Source organism: Antedon bifida, chromosome 7, assembly GCF_963402885.1.
Source record: "Antedon bifida chromosome 7, ecAntBifi1.1, whole genome shotgun sequence".
Taxonomy (NCBI): domain Eukaryota; kingdom Metazoa; phylum Echinodermata; class Crinoidea; order Comatulida; family Antedonidae; genus Antedon; species Antedon bifida.
Window position 1 is genome coordinate 5,227,099 of NC_136232.1, and position 19,347 is coordinate 5,246,445.

The window sequence follows — 19,347 nt, forward strand, 5'->3', positions numbered from 1 at the left end:
TAAAGTAGAAACACACCTACAACTTTGAAGTCGCATCTGGATAGTTGAAATGTTAACATTACCATATTATTATCATAGGTGATTATGTATAGTAATAAGTATAAGTGCAATTCTGGGCTCTATTTTCATTATTATTAGCTCTGCCACAACCATGGTGGGCTAGTACTGGAGACTTAATATTTAATTTCATATTTCCATGAATAGGTGCACTCTCCGGGGACACTAAATAAGTATTTATCTTAGACAAACGCAGGTTATTAAAATCACTGATATGGCTTGAAACTAATTTTTATAGAGTACCGATATTTAACATATATACCTGGAAGTTATATTTTTGAAGTATTTTCAGAAGTAATTTTAAAAATTCAAACATGATGTGGGTCCCGTAATTTCACCTATGTTACACTGTATATAGATATACAGTACACTGTAGAGTATAGAGCATATATTCTATGACACATAATAGTCACCAATCGGCACCATAAGCATCATATCATGTCACAGGATTGCATAAATCAATATTTTGCAGTAATATTTAACATACGTGCATACGTGCAAAATTAAATATCAGTAAAATTATAAAAATGATCACCTAAAATTCGTCAAAGTGACGAATTAAATTCTAGTTCTCGATGTTTTTGTATGTGCTTCGCTGTGCTCCACCACTGGTGCCAAATTGGATCCACTGAAGCACAGTGTATTAACATACGAAAATATATTGAAACTTAATTGAGTCCACTTATTAACATACGAAAAAATATTAACATTCAGTGACTTACTTCTAGTTTACATCACTGTGCTCCACTGGTACCAAATTGTGTCCACTTGAGCACAGTGTATTAACATACGAAAAGATATTGAAACTTAAATGACTTTATTTCTATTTTATATCACTGTGCTCCGCTTGCGCCATATTGGGTTCACTTGAGCACAGTGTATTAACATACGAAAAGATTAAAATTTAGTGACTTTATTTCTATTTTATATCACTGTGCTACCCTGGTGCTAAATTGGGTCCACTTGAGCAGAATTTCTATTATTGAAGTTAATAAAGGCATAAATGGCGCTCCGTAGAGAAGTAGAGGATGCTCCAGTCGCCAGAATGACGCTCTGAATATACCTCAAAACAGAGATGGCAGCCTTTCGAAGTATAACGCGAAATCTGATTTGCAACTCAAAGCAGTATTTTCAACAAGTGTTAACACATCAAACTACCGCAAACTACATTCGACTAAAACCAATAACATCATGTAATATACTTGTTGGTCGATTTTCCTCTGTACATCCAAATCAAGCCAAAGAAACGTAAGTGAAAGTTAGGCCCAGACGCTACTGCTGTTGCTTCTTCTTGTGAAAACGCAACCTTGACTTGATTTCCTTCCTTGTGTGAGACATAGGCCGGTTATTCAGACTGTAGGCCTAGCCTAGCTAGGTATTATAATTTAATACCATACTGTTTATTACACTTTTGTTTATTTAATGCATTCAGGATTTAGGAGGGAATATCTCACACCCACAGCATTATTAATTTAATGGAACAGAATTTAAAAATCATTTAATTATAGGCCTCTACCTAGGCTAGCTAGGCCTAGACCCAGGCCTATCTAGAGAGGCCTAAGTTACTAAAAAAAAAGGCTAGGCCTAGTACTGTAAATTTAAAATTATATATTAATTACTAAGTACTAATAGTATACTGGAATAGTCTATAGCCTAATTGAACTTAATTAATTTTTTCTGTTCTAGGAAGGCTCAACATGCCTCTAGAAATTGAAAACTAGGCCTATTAATAAAAAATTGTATGAATAATATATTATTACTTATCAACAGGATAAATGTGACATACATAAACAGAGATGGTGAAAAGGAAACCGTAAAAACTGCACTTGGTGAAAACCTTCTAGATATTGTACTTGATAATGACCTAGATATCGATGGATTTGGTAAGAATAACACTGTCATACTAATCTACCCGTGGTAATGGTTAATAAATATATGACAAAAAATGATATACAGTAGAAATTTTTTTCATACAACTAAAAATATGGATGAGCTATGCTTGACGTGATCTAAGATCATGTTCCGAATATGAGCACTGTTTCTATAATTTGACAGTATGATTTATATATAATTATAGGTATATATTTTTCTTTAAAGAAACAATTTAAAATCAAATATTAATATATTGTTAAACTTTTCATTCTAACTAAAGCATGTTAATCGTCAGCTTCTTCGCCATAAAACATTGCTTATGACAGTGGGTGGTCTTCGGTTTCCTAATAAACCTAATCAGTATTTTTTAAATTAAAAAAGTATAAAATGTACACAGTTTAAAAAAAAAAAGAAAGGGTACACTTCTTCAAGTGGAGTATATACTAACTTAACTAAAAGCATACATGTCCCACGCATCTGATGTGAGGCTAATGCTTTTTAATGCAAGCTCTTCCGCCACGCATCTAAAAACTTTTTACAAATCTCAATCTCTTTTCTTAAATTACTTGAAAATGTCAAAATTCTATGATTTAATCACCAAGGTATTTGAAATCACCTTTTTATGAAAATTCTAATGTATCTGAATTAACACTTCACAGGCAAATGTATAAAGCTCTGCCTACACTATCATAGTTTATGTGACAAAATGTGATGTGCTCATACAGTATATGGACATTATGATGTCATATCACTACCATATTTGGGCATATAATGACCATACTTGAGCATGTCACACTTTTTGGTCAAACTAGTTTGAATGATAGTGAAGACAGAGCTTTAGGTTACTGTTATACTGTACATGTACCTGCATTACCATATATGGTATAACTACTCCACATACTGTTTACTCATACTTTCATAGAATGTAGTGTGTAAATGTCGTCTGATAGTGTCACAGTCATTTTGTTTGTCATAGGTCAGATAGTGTCTTGGCTGCTTAACCTTTGTTTGTCTACATCTGATTGATGTCATGTGTACTTTGAGCCACTATTTATACTCGCCTACTTTTCTAACTGACTGGCCCCTATTATTCAAATAAATACACCTAGGAATAAGTGTGTCACACACAATAAAAAAAATCCAGAAAGATGTATTTTCCGACAAAAACATGAAAAATGAAGATTAATAAAATTTGAACAAAATTAACCAAAACAATATTATTGTTACTTATAAAATGACAAAATAAACACTTAAGTTCAACCAAAAACCCATTGGCTGACAGCCAATTTACTATTTTTTTTGGCTTTAAATTACAGTTTTTTCAGGTAAATAAAATGTTTTCGATCTACTGTAATTTTTTTGTCAAAGTGGATAACTATTATGTGACATTAAGATGGCATAAACAAAAAATTGAAGAATTTTTTTTCAGGAGACAACATCTTTAAATTATTTGAAAATGATTTGTTTTTTTAGGTGCCTGTGAAGGGACATTAGCCTGCTCAACATGCCATTTGATATTCAAGAAAGAAATCTTTGATCAACTTCCCGGTGCCACAGATGAAGAAATGGATATGTTAGATCTTGCGTATGGACTTGAAGAAACGTAAATCTATTATTATATAAAATTTATTATTTTTCAACATTTATATATAAAATATACATAATCATCTATACCCTTTCACAATTGCAAAAAAAGTAACAACTTGTAACCAGGTTTGCATAGTGTGAAGAAAATTTTGTGGAAAAGATAAAACACCGATGAGAGGCCTGTTTTTGTTTTTGATATGTCTCGAGTTGTTACTGCACATGTGTGTATTGCCTGGTATTCAACTGACCAATCATAGTAATCATATAATGCACTATGTGATACAGTGCACTAAGTCCTTCCATAGGGAATTAATAGTAGTATTCATCATGATACGATACACAGACATAAGCCATATCTCCTCTCCGAGTTAGTGGTGTTTTTAAATACAAAACATACAAAACAATATATAAAATGTGCCAAAGCAAAGTAAATTATTCACACATAATGGCAGAATTCCAATTTATAACTATTGTATTCATTTCCGTATTTCTAGATCTCGTTTAGGTTGTCAAGTGTGTGTAACTAAAGATATGGATGGAATGGTGGTCAGAGTTCCTGAAGGGGTCAGCGATGCTAGAGATGTCTGAAGGTCAACCCATCAATGGGAGAGATTATATAATTCATATCAATATATAAAACTTGACCTTGCTAGTTTTTATGATGATGATAATAATTTTAAGAGAAATCAAATTAAAAATATCATGCTCCACTATGATTGTCTTAGGCCCATATGCTGAGCTTTCCACTTGAACTTGTCTGGGCAGATATTTTGGACCTATTTGAACTTCTAAATGCTGTGCCTAGTGGCTGATGTTGTACAATGGTCTCATGCATTCCGTAGGGTGGTAATAGTTACTACAGTTGCATCCTTAAACAAATATGTTATCACTGTTGTACACGCCTGCTAAAAAGGTAACACTAAAAAATACTGGCCCTTAAAATGTGTAATGAATATTAATTATGTCCTACTTCTTCGTCCTCTTTGATTGGCCAGAAATGGAAGATTAGTTTAGCATCTGAATAAAATATTTTTATATAAGTAAATGTTAATAAATATAGATTAATGATGAAAATAACTTGATTGTATTGTATGGTAAATTTAAAATAATTCTGTTGTTTTCAAAATTTGTGAAAATTAATTAGATGTTTTGCCCTACTCTGACGTAATTTGTACTTGATACTAAGTACATTTGAGAATACTTGCGAAAAAATTTGCAAGTAGTTCTCGGGTGGGACTCGAACCCACGACCTCCAGATCACTAGCCCTTAGTATAAAGTACAAATTACGTCAGAGTAGGGCAAAACATCTAATTTATTACTCAACTCCCTGACGCAAAACTACAATTACAATTTAGAAAATTAGTTATAAATAAAAGTTATCATGAAATATGTTAATGTACTGAAAGATTATAACCATAGAGATAATTTTATGAAATAACAAAGGCTGTGGATTAAATTCCATGTAAAAAAAAAGAAAACATTTTATTTAGCGAATCATCAAATTGAGACTGAGAGGAATGAAAAAGAGGAAAAGTTGATTGTGTCGGAATTGTATTTATAATAACTACGCCCTCTATTTTATCTATAAAATCTGCATCGCGATGATCGATAATCACGACTCCTCGACCTCTCGCGAGTGAAAACCGCGAAGAGAGGTGGTTTCAACGGAAGTTACCGGTGTGTGAGTGGAGTCCATTTACGGTTTGATTTTCCTATTATTTCTTACACTTAATATATGCTTAGGGTAACATTTTTCATAGCATTCATTATTTTAAAAATGCCTTATTCTGATTGTTAGCTTGGTTTTACTTAATATATTTTTTAATTCATAAAAATAGTTATTCGATGGGGCGACACTTTACCATCATGTAAATGGTACGCCAACGGTAGCCCGACGAGCTGCGCTGCTGTGTTCGTGTGGGGGCGTTGGCAAAGAAAGGGCGGTTGTGGTGTAGGATTTATCTTTGGGATTACTCATTTTTGGTCATTTCGGGACTCCGCCTTTCAGTGTTTTTTTCCTTCTCATGGTGGTCGCTGTGTATGTTAATAATTGGACAAGAAGGTTAATTGGAAAGATAAGTCTAAATGTTAGTATCATCTTTACTTTTTTTTATGTGCTTGCTTGTATTTTATATAGGGTAAACAGTAGTATGTCTCTTTTCTACAGTCTATTACTAATACTATATACTTAGTAGAGTAGTACTAGGCTACTTCTACTAAATATGACTGGCGAGACTAGATTTATTATATATCCATTAAAAAGAGGAATGAGCCTAGATTTAGATCAGGCTAGGATGAGAGGGAGTAAGTCTTCTGCTGCTTCTGTTTGAATTGGTAGGTAAGGCCCTAGGTAGGTATAATTAGTTAGGTCAACAGGTTACCATACATTCAACAGGTCTCGATGAGGTTGTTTTTTTTTTTAGCAATAAAATAACTTTTAGTTTATTAGTTAATGTTTATTTTTTGAATAATTCATCAATTTAGTGTTTCATCAATGAGTATTTCTATAATCAAGAGATTTTTTTTATCAAACTGAAATCAATGACAATTTACTTTGTATTGTAATTGAGGAAATTGATTTGATTTAATTGTTAATCACCGTGCTTCATCAAATCAAATAAATTTGGTTTTCATGATAAAAAATAATAGTTTTGTTGTTGATATAAGTATTTTATATAGGATTAAGTAGGAATATTTCTATAGGCCTACAATTTTGTATTGAATACTTTCAAAATGAGTCACATACATGAGTAGTCCCTTGGCTTCATGATACATGCATAGAAACTAAATAACATTGGGTGGTACTACTATTACTAATTTATACTACTAATACTATTCACAACTATCTGACCTGTTGTGAAATCAGGTCATAGGTCAAGGCCTAGTAAATGTTAGTTTTGTTTCTGTAGCCAGGCTTTAATTATACTTTTTTATGTGTTTGACCAGGCCACTATGAAACTTTTTGTGTTTAAACAGGGAGGCGATCTGATTGTGTTAGTTTCAAGTACTAAGCAAATTAGCTTTTCTGACCCAATATAATTATACAAATAGTGAAATCGGCAATAATGATAATTAGTGACCGGAGTACTGTACAGTACTGTATGCATACTGTACATGGAACAAGCATGACCATTTCGTGATAAAGTACAGTAGGCCTCTACTGTACACAATTGGTGTAAAATTAAACGGTCAGCTTATGTTTAGTCTTAGTGATATGTAAAGCAAGTAGTTATTAATTAGGCCTAATTACCTTATCTGATGCTTACTACAATCACATCAATACGCTTCATTGACGATAGACATAGCACATTCTACTATTTTGTGCCATGTATTCCTGTCATGGGCTGGGTGTGTCTGAAGTTAGTCTCAATACCAAAGGTCAATGTAGTTAAAAATGCAAAATGTTCATCCACACAGTAAAATAGCAATAAATGTATAGTTTCTGAATATAATATAACATGACAGTCATTCATTGTACCAAATTATTTAACGGTAACCTTACTGGCACAGTACACAATAAAACATATTCAGTTAAAAACAAAGTATATAAAATAGTTTTGTATAAAGAGGAAATCTTTTTTGCAAACATTGATTTCATTAGCGGATCCAGGATTTTGAAATGAAGGGCCTAAAAATTGTAAATTTTAGGTGCCAAACTAAAATTAGGGTCCCATCTTTTGCATTACAAAATTCAAAATTTAGGGCCGGCTGGACTCCCCTTGATGCTGATGGATTTCAAGTGAAGTCTACCATTAGATCAAAGGCAAATTGACAGTATGTGAAATGTTTGAACGATAGATAAGATATAAGTTTAATATCATTAATTTATTTTACAGAGGTGATCTACTCTTGGCAAATAAGACGGAATATATTCCAATTATTTTTGGTAATCATTAGGACATAAATTAACAAATCAAGATGCCGAAACCGGTAAGTAACTTTAATTTTTTTTAATACTGATTGTTATTTCACTTAAAAATGAGCATGAAAACAATATTTGACCATGTGGTTTAGTAACCATCTATAATCTGGTACTTGAAAGAATTGAACTTAAAACCTTTTATTTAGAGGATGTGCACCAAGACATAATACCACCCAATGTATACATATATTTTTTCATTAAAATTTGATTCCTAGATGATTTCAATATTTTTTTCAATTATAAAATTAGACATTGGATGTTCTAGTTTTATGTCATTTACTGTAGTACTATTACAATACTACAGTAGAGTTAGATTAATGCCAATTTAAGTAATGTTTTTAAAACCCCATTCTCAATTTTTACAAAGTCATCATTACTTTAAACAGTATGTGTTCTGGTTGCTTTAAAAGATGGTACTGTGTGTTATTGTTTATAAAGAAAAAAACATTTACAGCGTACTTTAAAAAGTAGCTCACAATGAAAATCAAAGTGTCTACCTGCAATGTTCGCTAATAGGGTGGATCCAAATTCCCCCAATTCATCATTACCTTTGGACTAGGGTTTGGCTATATTTACATTTCGTCAAATCACGATAACATAAATTCAGTACTTCAAATACTAAAGGTTATTAATAATTAGTTAATTTAAACAGTACAGTCTTCCAGTTAATATGTACTACAATGTAATTTAATATTAAACTTATTTTAACTTTAAATACAAATATACTCTATTGTAAACAGTACTTTATGTACTGTATAAGATTTAATATTGCCATCAAAGAAATTATTATTTTTCTTAGTAAAGTCTACATTAATCAAACCTATTTAAAGGGGACTCCTTCGGGACCCAAATTTTCTCTTCTTTTCTCCTCTAAATACAAATTGGTCATAGTGAACACATCCCATTGTTTCACAGGTAAGTGTCACCTGAATTTGGAAATTGGTTGAAATTATTTGTACTAAAAGGAACAATACAGTACTTTAACAGTTCGGATTTTCCATTAAGTATATTATAATTGATTGAGAATGGTATTATTAATGTTATCTAGTCAAGTAATCATCAAACAGTATACAGACACAGTGTTTACATGAAATTAACATAGATGATTGTATTTCCATAAGTGGACAGATTATTTATAAATCAGATTTCTGTTAAGCTTACTGGATACTGAATTGTGTGATCATAGTTTACACATCATTAGCATAGAGCTGGATGATACTGCTCCTGGGAATATAAATTGATTTTCTGTTAAACTAGTGTTAATGTTACTGTTGATAGTAAATCAGAAAAATAATTTAGTATTTTGGGTGTTCAAATAAATTTAAAAACTCAAAGTATACACGTTGTATACTTGGATTTAAAAGAGAATTTAATAAATAGGATACATCAATATTCTACTATTGTAATTGTCTTATGGGTTACTAAAACTCTGTCCACACAAACTTTCTGTGACAAAAAAATGTGATGTGCCCATATATGGACATAATGTCATATCACTACCATATTTGGGTATATCACTACCATATTTGGGTACATCACACTTTGTCAAACTAGTTTGATAACTATGTAGACAGCTTTAGGCCAAATAAACTGTCCCCATTTTCATCAACTTGACTTTGAAATTGTAATTCATCGCTTGTGATTGGTCAAATCACTTATGATGCGTCATTGTACAGTACGTCTTTGTGTTGCGTCTCTAGTGGGAACCAAGCTTTATATGTGCACAGAAAAGCCTCTCATCTCACCCAAAAAATAATTTACAGTAATCCCAGAAGTGAAACCTGAAAATTGTTTTTATTTGACGTAGTAAACTATGTCTACACTGTCAAACTAGTTTGTGTGATTTGCCCAAATATGGTAGTGATATGCCCAAATATGGTAGTGATATGCCCAAATATGGTCGTGATATGACATCATCATGTCTATTGGCACATCACATTTCTTTGTCACATAAAGTTTGATAGTGTAGACAGAGCTTCTAGAGAACAATTTTTAGTAGAGTAGAACTAATTAAAAAAAGGGGCCAACCTCAAAAAAATTGCAACAAAAGGTTTTTCAACGGATTTTGGTAGTATTGGGTGTACTAAATAACAGAAAAAAAGTCTCAAGAATTTCGACCACCGGAAAGTGTTTTTTTTTCAAGATGGCCGCCAAAATAGATAAAACGTTAAAATGTCCATACCTCCTAAACTACTTGGTCTATTGATATGATTTTGCTACCAAAATACACAGAACATACATATTTATATTTGCCCTAATAGAAAATTTTGGCCAAAAATGACCGGAAATGCTATTTCTTGCATGTTTGACCTTTGACCTTGATATGTTGTATCTTGGTAACAACTGACCGTAGGGAAACAAATTGTGGCTCAAATTGTTCAGAATGTACATATTTACATTTATTGTAATGAGACATTTTGTCAAAAAATGGTTGAAAGTAAAGGTTATTAACCTTTATCTAGGTAGAATTTCCATATCTCGGCAACTATGTGTGGTAGAGATTTAAAATTGGGCTCTAAATACTGAGAATATACTTATTTATATTTACTCTAATGAAACAGTTTGACAAAAAATTACCAGAAACGACATTTTTGACCATTGACCTTGATATGCTATATTTCGATAATGACTGACTGAGATACACCATTTATGGCTCAATTTGTGTTCAGAATATAATTATGTTTATTTCGTATAATGGTCTAATCTACCCATGGAATTAAGAGCTTTCCTGGGAATCAAGTAACTGTAATATTTATAAAGACTTTTAGAATATGAGTTCAAGTTCAAATTGTTCAGAACATACTGTATACATTCTTAATAATAATAGTGAATAAAAAACCGAAAAGTAAACAAAAACAAATATAATAATAACTTTTAAATTTCTAATTACGGTGTAGCAGCAATTGATTAGATATTGTGCATGTATTTAGTACGGCATCCTAAACAACTGTTCCAACTTCGTCTTAATCATCGTCATCAATCTCTCTATCTACGTTGTCCCATTCTTCTAGTTGACACACTCCACAAACTGAAGTACATGCCAATCCATAGCGTCTACAACTGCAACATACATCCAGTAGTACAGTTACAATGGATGATTTTCAAAGTTCTTCTGGAGCAGCAGTTTCCATCGTCATTATTGGCACAAATGTTTTATTACAAACTTTCCATTCCCACTTGGTAGCATCCATGGTATTATCTTTCTAGCTATCCATTGCATGATTTGACTGTGACATTTTGTAGCAGATGAGGTTGGTGGTAGTTGTTGAGGCTAGGTTTGATAAATGATTTACCCTCAACAACTTTCTTATTAAACAGCTTGCATCTGTAGCTATTCAGGGAATCCAGTGACTTGGCTCCAAAAAGAATGGACATGGCCTTCAGTTCAAACTCCTCGATAGTTTAAAGTTTCTGATGCGGTTGAGTGAAAATATCGGCACACATGTCATATTCTGGGTTACTTTCAATCAATTTATTAAATGCCGCTTTCTTGCCGATTCCGAAAATCCTAGATGTCGAATCACAACCAGTGAATGCATGCACTATGGGTAATGCATTTCACATTTTATATCCTAAAACAGATTTCAATCTGGTTACATTATTCACTCTAGTAGGCCCATCTTTTCTTTTGTCTGATCTGAAGTACACTTCTCGGTTTGTTGTATTTACATGATACAGTAAAAGTACCAGTAAGTCAGTGTCTTCTCCAATCAAAGTTACTGTATTATGTTCAGAGACTTCAACTGTTTTTTTTTTTTTAAACCATATTTAATGAGGGTGATCCATCCAGCTATTGCTGATCATTAGGGACCCTCAGAGGTTCACAAGCCAAACATATACACAAGATGCTCTACATAAACAAAGTCTTATTACAAGTCTTTGGGAGTGTAGTAATTTGGTCCTGACATGTGACGGGACTTGAACTCGACAGGACCCTTGGAGTGGTAGCCAAGCATCATAACCACCAAGCCACAACTCCACTCGTTGGCTGCATGTCGTACAGGACATTTTTTATTCTGTAGCTCATATGAAAGCATGTTGATAAATTTGTGTTTGTTCTCATGCCTTGACAGGAACTCTTCTTTCTTTCCATCAAATTCAGTTAGGACAAATCTCTCTAGACGATGATAATGAAATATGAACTAAGTCCGTTTCCACCCTCACTCTTCGAAGCCAAAGACATCTTTAGGAAGGCAAATAAACCAATAAATTGATAGAAAGTAACCCAGAATATGACACTGCGTGTGCCGATATTTTTACTCAACCGCATCAGAAACTTCAAACTATCGAGGAGTTTGGATTAAAGGCCATGTCTATTCTTTTTGGAGCCAAGTCACTGGATTCCCTAAATAGCTACAGATGATGCAAGCTGTTTAATAAACCTCAACAACTACTACCACCAACCTCATCTGCTACAAAATGTCACAGTCTTAGAGTATACTATCAAATCATGCAATGGATAAAGAAAGATAATACCATGGATGCTACCAAGTGGGAATGAAAAGTTTGTAATAAAACATTTGTGCCAATAATGACGATTGAAACTGCTGCTTCAGAAGAACCTTTGAAAATCATTCATTGTAACTGTACTACTGGATGTAAAACTGTACGTTGCAGTTGTAGACTATGAATTGGCATGTACTTCAGTTTGTGGAGTGTGTCAACTAGAAGAATGGAACAACGTAGATAGAGAGATTGATGACGATGATGAAGACGAAGTTGAAACAGTTGTTTAGGATGCTGTACTAAATACATGCACAATATCCAATCAACTGCTGCTATACTGTAATTTTAAATTATTATTATATTTGTTTTTGTTTATTTTTCGGGTTTTTTATTCACTATTATTATGTATTAAGAATGTATACAGTATGTTCTGAACAATTTGAACCTGAACTCATATTCTAAAAGTCTTTATAAATATTACAGTTACTTGATTCCCAGGAAAGCTCTTAATTCCATGGGTAGATTAGACCATTATACGAAATAAAAATAATTATATTCTGAACAAATTGAGCCATAAATGGTGTATCTCAGTCAGTCATTATCGAAATATAGCATATCAAGGTCAATGGTCAAAAATGTTGTTTCTGGTCATTTTTTTGTCAAACTGTTTCATTAGAGTAAATATAAATAAGTATATTCTCAGTATTTAGAGCCCAATTTTAAATCTCTACCACACATAGTTGCCGAGATATGGAAATTCTACCTAGATAAAGGTTAAAGGTCAATAACCTTTACTTCCAACCATGTCTCATTACAATAAATGTAAATATGTACATTCTGAACAATTTGAGCCACAATTTGTTTCCCTACGGTCAGTTGTTACCAATATACAACATATCAAGGTCAAAGGTCAAACATGCAAGAAATAGCATTTCCGGTCATTTTTGGCTAAAATGTTCTATTAGGGCAAATATAAATATGTATGTTCTGAGTATTTTGGTACCAAAATCATATCAATAGACCAAGTAGTTTAGGAGGTATGGACATTTTAACTTTTTATCTATTTTGGCGGCCATCTTGAAAAAAACCACTTTCCGGTGGTCGAAATTCTTGAGACTTTTTTTCTGTTATTTAGTACACCCAATACTACCAAAATCCGCTGAAAAACCTTTTGTTGCAATTTTTTTGAGGTGAAACCTTATTTCTACTCTACTATTTTACATAATTGCATTCACACTGAATCAGAAAGGGATACAGAAAAAAGGAATGTTTTAAACTGTCATTGCAAACCTATGCACAGCTTGAAGGTTTTCACAATGGTGTTTAGCTGTAGTCTGATACCAACTGTAGTAATCTTACCTATGTTAAGTTTTGCACAGATTGTCGGGAACTCTTGAGCATTGACACACCCTACCTTTACAGTATTATTTCCTTCATAGTTCTCTACTTCCCATCTGAATATAATAAGTCTATTATATTTATTCAAGGTTAAAAGAGTTAGAAGTGGTTTAATAAGTAGAAGAATGGAACTGCATTTGACCACACCATATCTTAAAATCTAGGGTATTTATTTTAGTAAATGGAACAAAATGCCCCAATGGTATCAGTTACTGGAGTCAATACGATTCATTTTACATTATAAAAACAAATATGAAGTCATAAATAAAATATAAAATATAATAAAACAATTTTTAAAGAAGGTTCGGTTAACGCTGTGTATTAAAGTATTTTTTTTTAGAGGAATGTATTATTCAACCTCGATAGCTTGGCGATAAAATAGTACTATCGGAAAAGAAACCCAATTCCACTAGTGTAGTGCTACTGTACAGTTGAGTAGAAACCTAATTATGATAAAGACCATTGAAGCATTTAATGAAATCATTTGTAAACATTCTTACATTACATTTAAATAGCATATCATTTGGTATACCTACTGTGTCTGTTGGCCAATGGCCCATGAAAACAAGTGACCAGTAAACTGGCCTATTAATTAGATGTTTCCTAAGTAAGATATTTGTTGTGTTAATGTGTGCTTCCCACTAGCGATGCAACGTAACGCAACCTACGAAAAAATGCCCATCCAATAATTGTTTTTGCCCCTGCCTGCGTGAAATTGTAGACTTTTTGATCTGTTTTCAGTGTTTTTGTGTTGATTTCCCATAACAATGTTTGCAGCACTGTTGCAGCATCATCGGTTCCCACTTGTGATTGTGCAATACGACACTTTGCGTTTATACTGTACGTCGTTGCATTGCGTTCTAATGGGAACGACACTTTATTGATGGCCCAGTAAAATAATTTCGGGCTAGTAATTAATAAAACTGTTGAACTGGCCTTAGTTAAGAATACTGTAAAAGTATGACTCTTTTGATTACAAAATGTTTTGCTATTGTTTTATTTATTTTATTGTTTGGAAATGAATAATGTTATCTTGGGTATTAAATTGTTTGTAATTATATTTGTTTTGTAATAATTATTGGGAGTGGCAGGCAGTTATCAGACAAGGCCTATCATTTCCGTTTTTTTTTTTATTGAACCACACCTTACCAATGAATTAACATAATGCTATGATATTAATAAGTTTATTGTCAAAAGTCAGATTTTTTTTATATCCTGTTCTGCAGGCATGGTATCTGTGCAATTAAGGGCCCTAAACAGAAACAAACGTTCCACTGGAATCAATATTGTTCTGTATAACCATGGAGAAATAAGTCCTAACTTATTTCTCCATGGTATATCACAATCATAATATAGTATCGTTGGCTCTTTTCTGATTTTGTCTAAAAATATTTGATAAGCTAGGCCATTGCTAGATAGTATTTCATTGATTTCTGTGTATATTATTATCTCTATGTATAAACAGGTAGTAAAATGACTTAATTTTTCCACTACTGCAGTTCAGATAAAGCAGTTATTGTTTAGGAGAAAGAAACACTGTTGTCCGTATTATATCAAGATTCTGTATAGTAATGTATAGAATAAAATTAATGAATAACTGTAAAATGATAATAATTGTTTAGATTAGCCAATACAGCTACAATGGAACATTGTTATAGCAGATCAGAATATGATAATGAGAAGATTATTTTAAAAACAAATATCTATGTTTCTACAGTGCTCCTACTAGTATAAATATTACAAATAATAATGGAATATATAATTTATATTTCTGTGAATACAGTACAGTACTGTAGGCTACAGTTTAAACTCACTCACACAATAGTGTTTTTTTTTTTACAACTAATATACTATGGACCGCTATTAGGGCCAAAATAGTAAATCATTAGATGTCAAATATATGTATAGTTTTGCATTAATTGTTGTAATAATTCCAATCAATTACAGGAAATAAATACAAACGTTTGTTGTTCTACTAATAAAGACATTCTGTTTACTTGTATTTTATGCAATAAAATAACATACTGTTTACTACAAAAGTACTATGAAAATTGAATTATATAATAACAATATTTAATATTTTATTATATTCCCTGGAATTTATTTTAAATTTCATTTGTTGTCACAGGTGAATGTTCGTGTGACGACGATGGATGCAGAGTTGGAGTTTGCCATCCAACCAAACACTACAGGCAAACAACTCTTTGATCAGGTACGTAAAAACACAGTTTCTTTCCAGTCCATACAATACAATATAGTATAATAAAAAATAAATACATTGGAGATATCATTGCTCACAACTGCCTCCTTTGGAACACGTCTATTCAGAGGACACTTTCCTGAGAAACAAGCAAGGGGAAACATAAGTTTAACACTAAGGCCAAACATAAGTTTAACACTAAGGCCAGCCCCTATTCAGAGGACACCACTCATTAGGGGACACTTGGTTGTGTCCCGAAGGTGTCCCCTTAATGAATGTTCTACTAAATTAATCTCTTATCCCGACTGGACATTGTATTTGTAGCGATACATGTACATATTTGCTGGCTTCATTCTACTAACTGTATACCATTCTTGTCAATAACGGCACCCGTAAACTTCAAACTTAAGGCCAATTTACAGAGACAAGCGTAACATTAACAATAATAAAAATATAGAACATTATTCCTTATGACCATTTACCCAAACTGAGGAGTGGACGGGCGGTTTCCGTTCAGGATAGATACAGATTCTACGTACAGTAAGACAAGCTAAGCGGTTTTCCGCTTACCATTACCGCTTGTTTGTGTAAATTGGCCTTTATAGTTAAAAAACATCTTCAAGAGCGTTTGTTTTATAATTAAAAATTTATCATATGTAGGATTTGCAGGAAGTAGTATTCTGAAATACAGTGGTACTACAAGCATGGGTCATTAAACTGTAGATGACAGAACTATGTTGTTAATACGTGACAATGAATGAGAGTATATCTAATGCTTCAGTAGTCAATAACAAAATCAGAATTCAATATCCGGTTATATCTGTATTGGGTATTTTATTGTACCATTATGGATGATGTCATTGCGATTTAATTAAAATCATTTCAAGTTTATTTGTACTGTATAGCTAATAGGATAAAACTGAAAGAGACATAACAAAATGAAGCTCAAAAAACTTGTAAAAAAACTTGTCCTAAAGCTAAAAAAACTTATGAAATACATTTTTTTAAATATAAAAAAGTGCAATAAAAAATTGTACAAACAAGATAAAATGGTCAGTATATTAATAAAAAAAAGAAATATATTTAATAAAATTTGGCATTTCAACTGATAATGTAAATATACCAATACTGTCAATTCAGTCATGAAAATCAAATTGTTTACACACTTAAAAAAAATGAATGCTGATTTTTATATTAATTAATAAAAGGAAGGTATATTCTGTATTACATTACAATTTCTATATAAAAAATAACTTGTGTAATAAATAACTGTGGTTGGGTTAGATGTCTGTAGTTTACATTTCACACTAATTACCGGCATTTTAACGATTGTCACACATGCTTGATGGTTTAATATCAGTTGATATGACTGACCTGGAGTCCAAAGATCAAGAGAATCCACCCATTCAAAGATTACGCCTTCAATTTTCATTAGATTTCTAATCTACACGTTTAATATTGTCTTTCCAAATACCAAAGATATTTTACTGAGTTTAGACCGTTTTTACACGTCTCAATGTTAAATCATGTTTTTTCCCCATTACAAAATAATAGCCAATCACATTAGAGTACAGTAGTTGTTTCGTCCAATTAAATGCCACCTGTTTGATTACAATTTTAGTAACATTTCCATTAAATTCTTTAATCTACTGTACTGTAGTTTAATGAAAGGGATGTCTTTATGGTTTCTGTTTTTGGAGGAATTTTGAAAATAGGCTATTTAATGGGGTAGAGGTACTGTAGTGCTAGGAGTGATTTATATAGTGCTTTTATGAGTGACATAGCACACGAAATGAACTAAATAAAAAACTTGAAAAGCTACAGTTAACATTGCTAACTAGGAACAAGCTTCCCCTGTTGACAGCTAACATGACATTTTAAACTACTTTTTGATATCTATTTTTGACAGAATATTAATATAAATACTGTACATTAGCATGGAAGAGAAAAAATGATATGGACTCCTCACCCCCATTTCTCTACCTGTTTTTAAAATTCTTAGGGTATTTCAGATCTATGGAGTTATGCTTTCACAAGTAAAGTCATATAGCGTCGTAATAGAAAAGTGTTCAGATTTGCCTACCTAACCCTTTCGTTTCAAACTGAATTGTCACCGATTTGGGTGAACATCTGGTATGCAGGAGTAAATTTGATTGGTTAGAGGTCAAAATCGTTGATGCATGACTTTCGTATCTTAAGCGGCGTTCACTAATCCTGTACCTTGAGCTGTCGTAATGAACGAAAGATCAGTGTCGTACGAGGTAGCTTCCACTAATCTTTTCCTGGTTCAGACCTATGGAGTTGTACGCCACGTACAATACGAAAGCATAACTCCGTAGGTGTGAACAAGCCCTTAATGCGCCTACTGTCTTATTACTAATTTATACAAACAACTTGATTTTGTTTATTTAAAATTTATAAGCAACTGATTTTGTCGCTGTTGCTAGTGATGTCATAAGCAAGGTAAAGCTGTGCAAGCCTATTAAATCTTGTCAAAATACAACATGCTTTTAAGACGGAATATTCCCACATACTTAACACCTAAAGTGTTTATATACTTTGTTATCATCTTTTATTGATGCAATAGATGTACAGTACACAGCCATCTTGAGTATCAAGTTTTTAATATCTGAAGCTCTGTCTACACTATCAAACTAGTTTTGACAAAAATACTGCGATGTGCCCAACTATGGTAGTGTTATGCCCAAATATGGTAGTGATATGACATCATCTTGTCCATATATGGGTACATCACATTTTTTTGTCACATAAAGTTTGATAGTGTAGACAGAGCTTTATGTCATTAAAAGACCTTCTTTTTCTAATTTTACCGAGTACAGTAGAACCTCCATAGTCAAGAGGACATTCCTATTTTGGAGACACTCCTATTAAGAGGACCCTTTCTCATGAAACAAATGAGGGGAAATATATATATTTAAAGATAATATTGTTCCTTGAAAAATATGTTGAATATACCATTTTAATGTCGCATAATATTTATTTACTTTGACCAACAATTTGATTTAAAAAAAATTATCTGAAAATTTGGGGAACAATACATCTTTAACATAATGGCTAACCCCTATATAATAAGGGGACACTAATCATTAAATGAATGAGGGGAAATAGGGTTTTTTCAGTCAATCCTTGTTAAGGGACACTTTACACATTAACTTGACATACAGTAGTCCGACTAAAATATATATTTATTTAGTGTTACTGTTAGTTTTACTGTACTATATGCATTATTTAAGCATGTGTACCAATACAGTATACAGTATAACAAAAAACTACAGTGTTATTGACAGTATTTTATATGATTACTTCTTTGTTATTCTACTGTGTCAATTTATATTATTATTATTATTATTTCCTAGTATGCATTCTAAATATTTTGTAATTGTCAACTAAGAATACACAACCAACACAATTCAACAATAATAAGGAAATAATATTATATTATACATTGCCACGCGCATACATAATGATAGTACTAAATTCCACACGCCTACGTCTTGGAAAAAAATATTAAATCGTAATATGCAACCAATTGTACCAATATTTATTTTATCAGTGTTGACTCAGCATATTTATTTTAATATAGTTGTTTTTATTTTGGTATCAAAATATTTCTGAATATTTATTTTTAAAATTAAAAAAAAAGAGGATTGTTGCAAATACTGTATAGTAAATAGTACTGTACAGTAATAATATCCTGGATAAGATGTTGTGAAACCTCTAAGCGTTGTACATAATATTACCCCAGTCATTTTTGGATCAAACGCGTATGGAAACATACTGTACTCCAATAACGCTGCTAGTAATAAGCATAAAGTTGTGTCTTGCCCAGTACCCATTTGTACA

The 19,347-nt window shown here is 32.2% G+C and overlaps 2 protein-coding genes across 2 annotated transcripts in view; both read left to right on the top strand.

Annotated features, from left to right (window-relative positions):
* Positions 1 to 1,103: 1,103 nt before the first annotated feature.
* On the top strand, positions 1,104 to 4,593 carry LOC144847852 (adrenodoxin-like). The gene is made up of 4 exons (XM_078704388.1): positions 1,104 to 1,305; positions 1,828 to 1,940; positions 3,403 to 3,532; positions 4,011 to 4,593. The coding sequence occupies exons 1-4, from the start codon at positions 1,133 to 1,135 to the stop codon at positions 4,102 to 4,104; spliced, it is 510 nt and encodes a 169-aa protein (XP_078560514.1). The 5' UTR covers positions 1,104 to 1,132; the 3' UTR covers positions 4,105 to 4,593.
* A 550-nt stretch (positions 4,594 to 5,143) lies between these two features.
* The window catches only part of LOC144847344 (radixin-like), a 32,764-nt gene continuing 18,560 nt past the window's right edge, over positions 5,144 to 19,347 (top strand). The window contains exons 1-3 of the mRNA XM_078703641.1: positions 5,144 to 5,218; positions 7,354 to 7,447; positions 15,412 to 15,495. Of these exons, the coding sequence (XP_078559767.1) occupies positions 7,436 to 7,447; positions 15,412 to 15,495 (96 nt within the window). The 5' untranslated portion in view covers positions 5,144 to 5,218; positions 7,354 to 7,435. The remainder of the gene's footprint in view (positions 5,219 to 7,353; positions 7,448 to 15,411; positions 15,496 to 19,347) is intronic.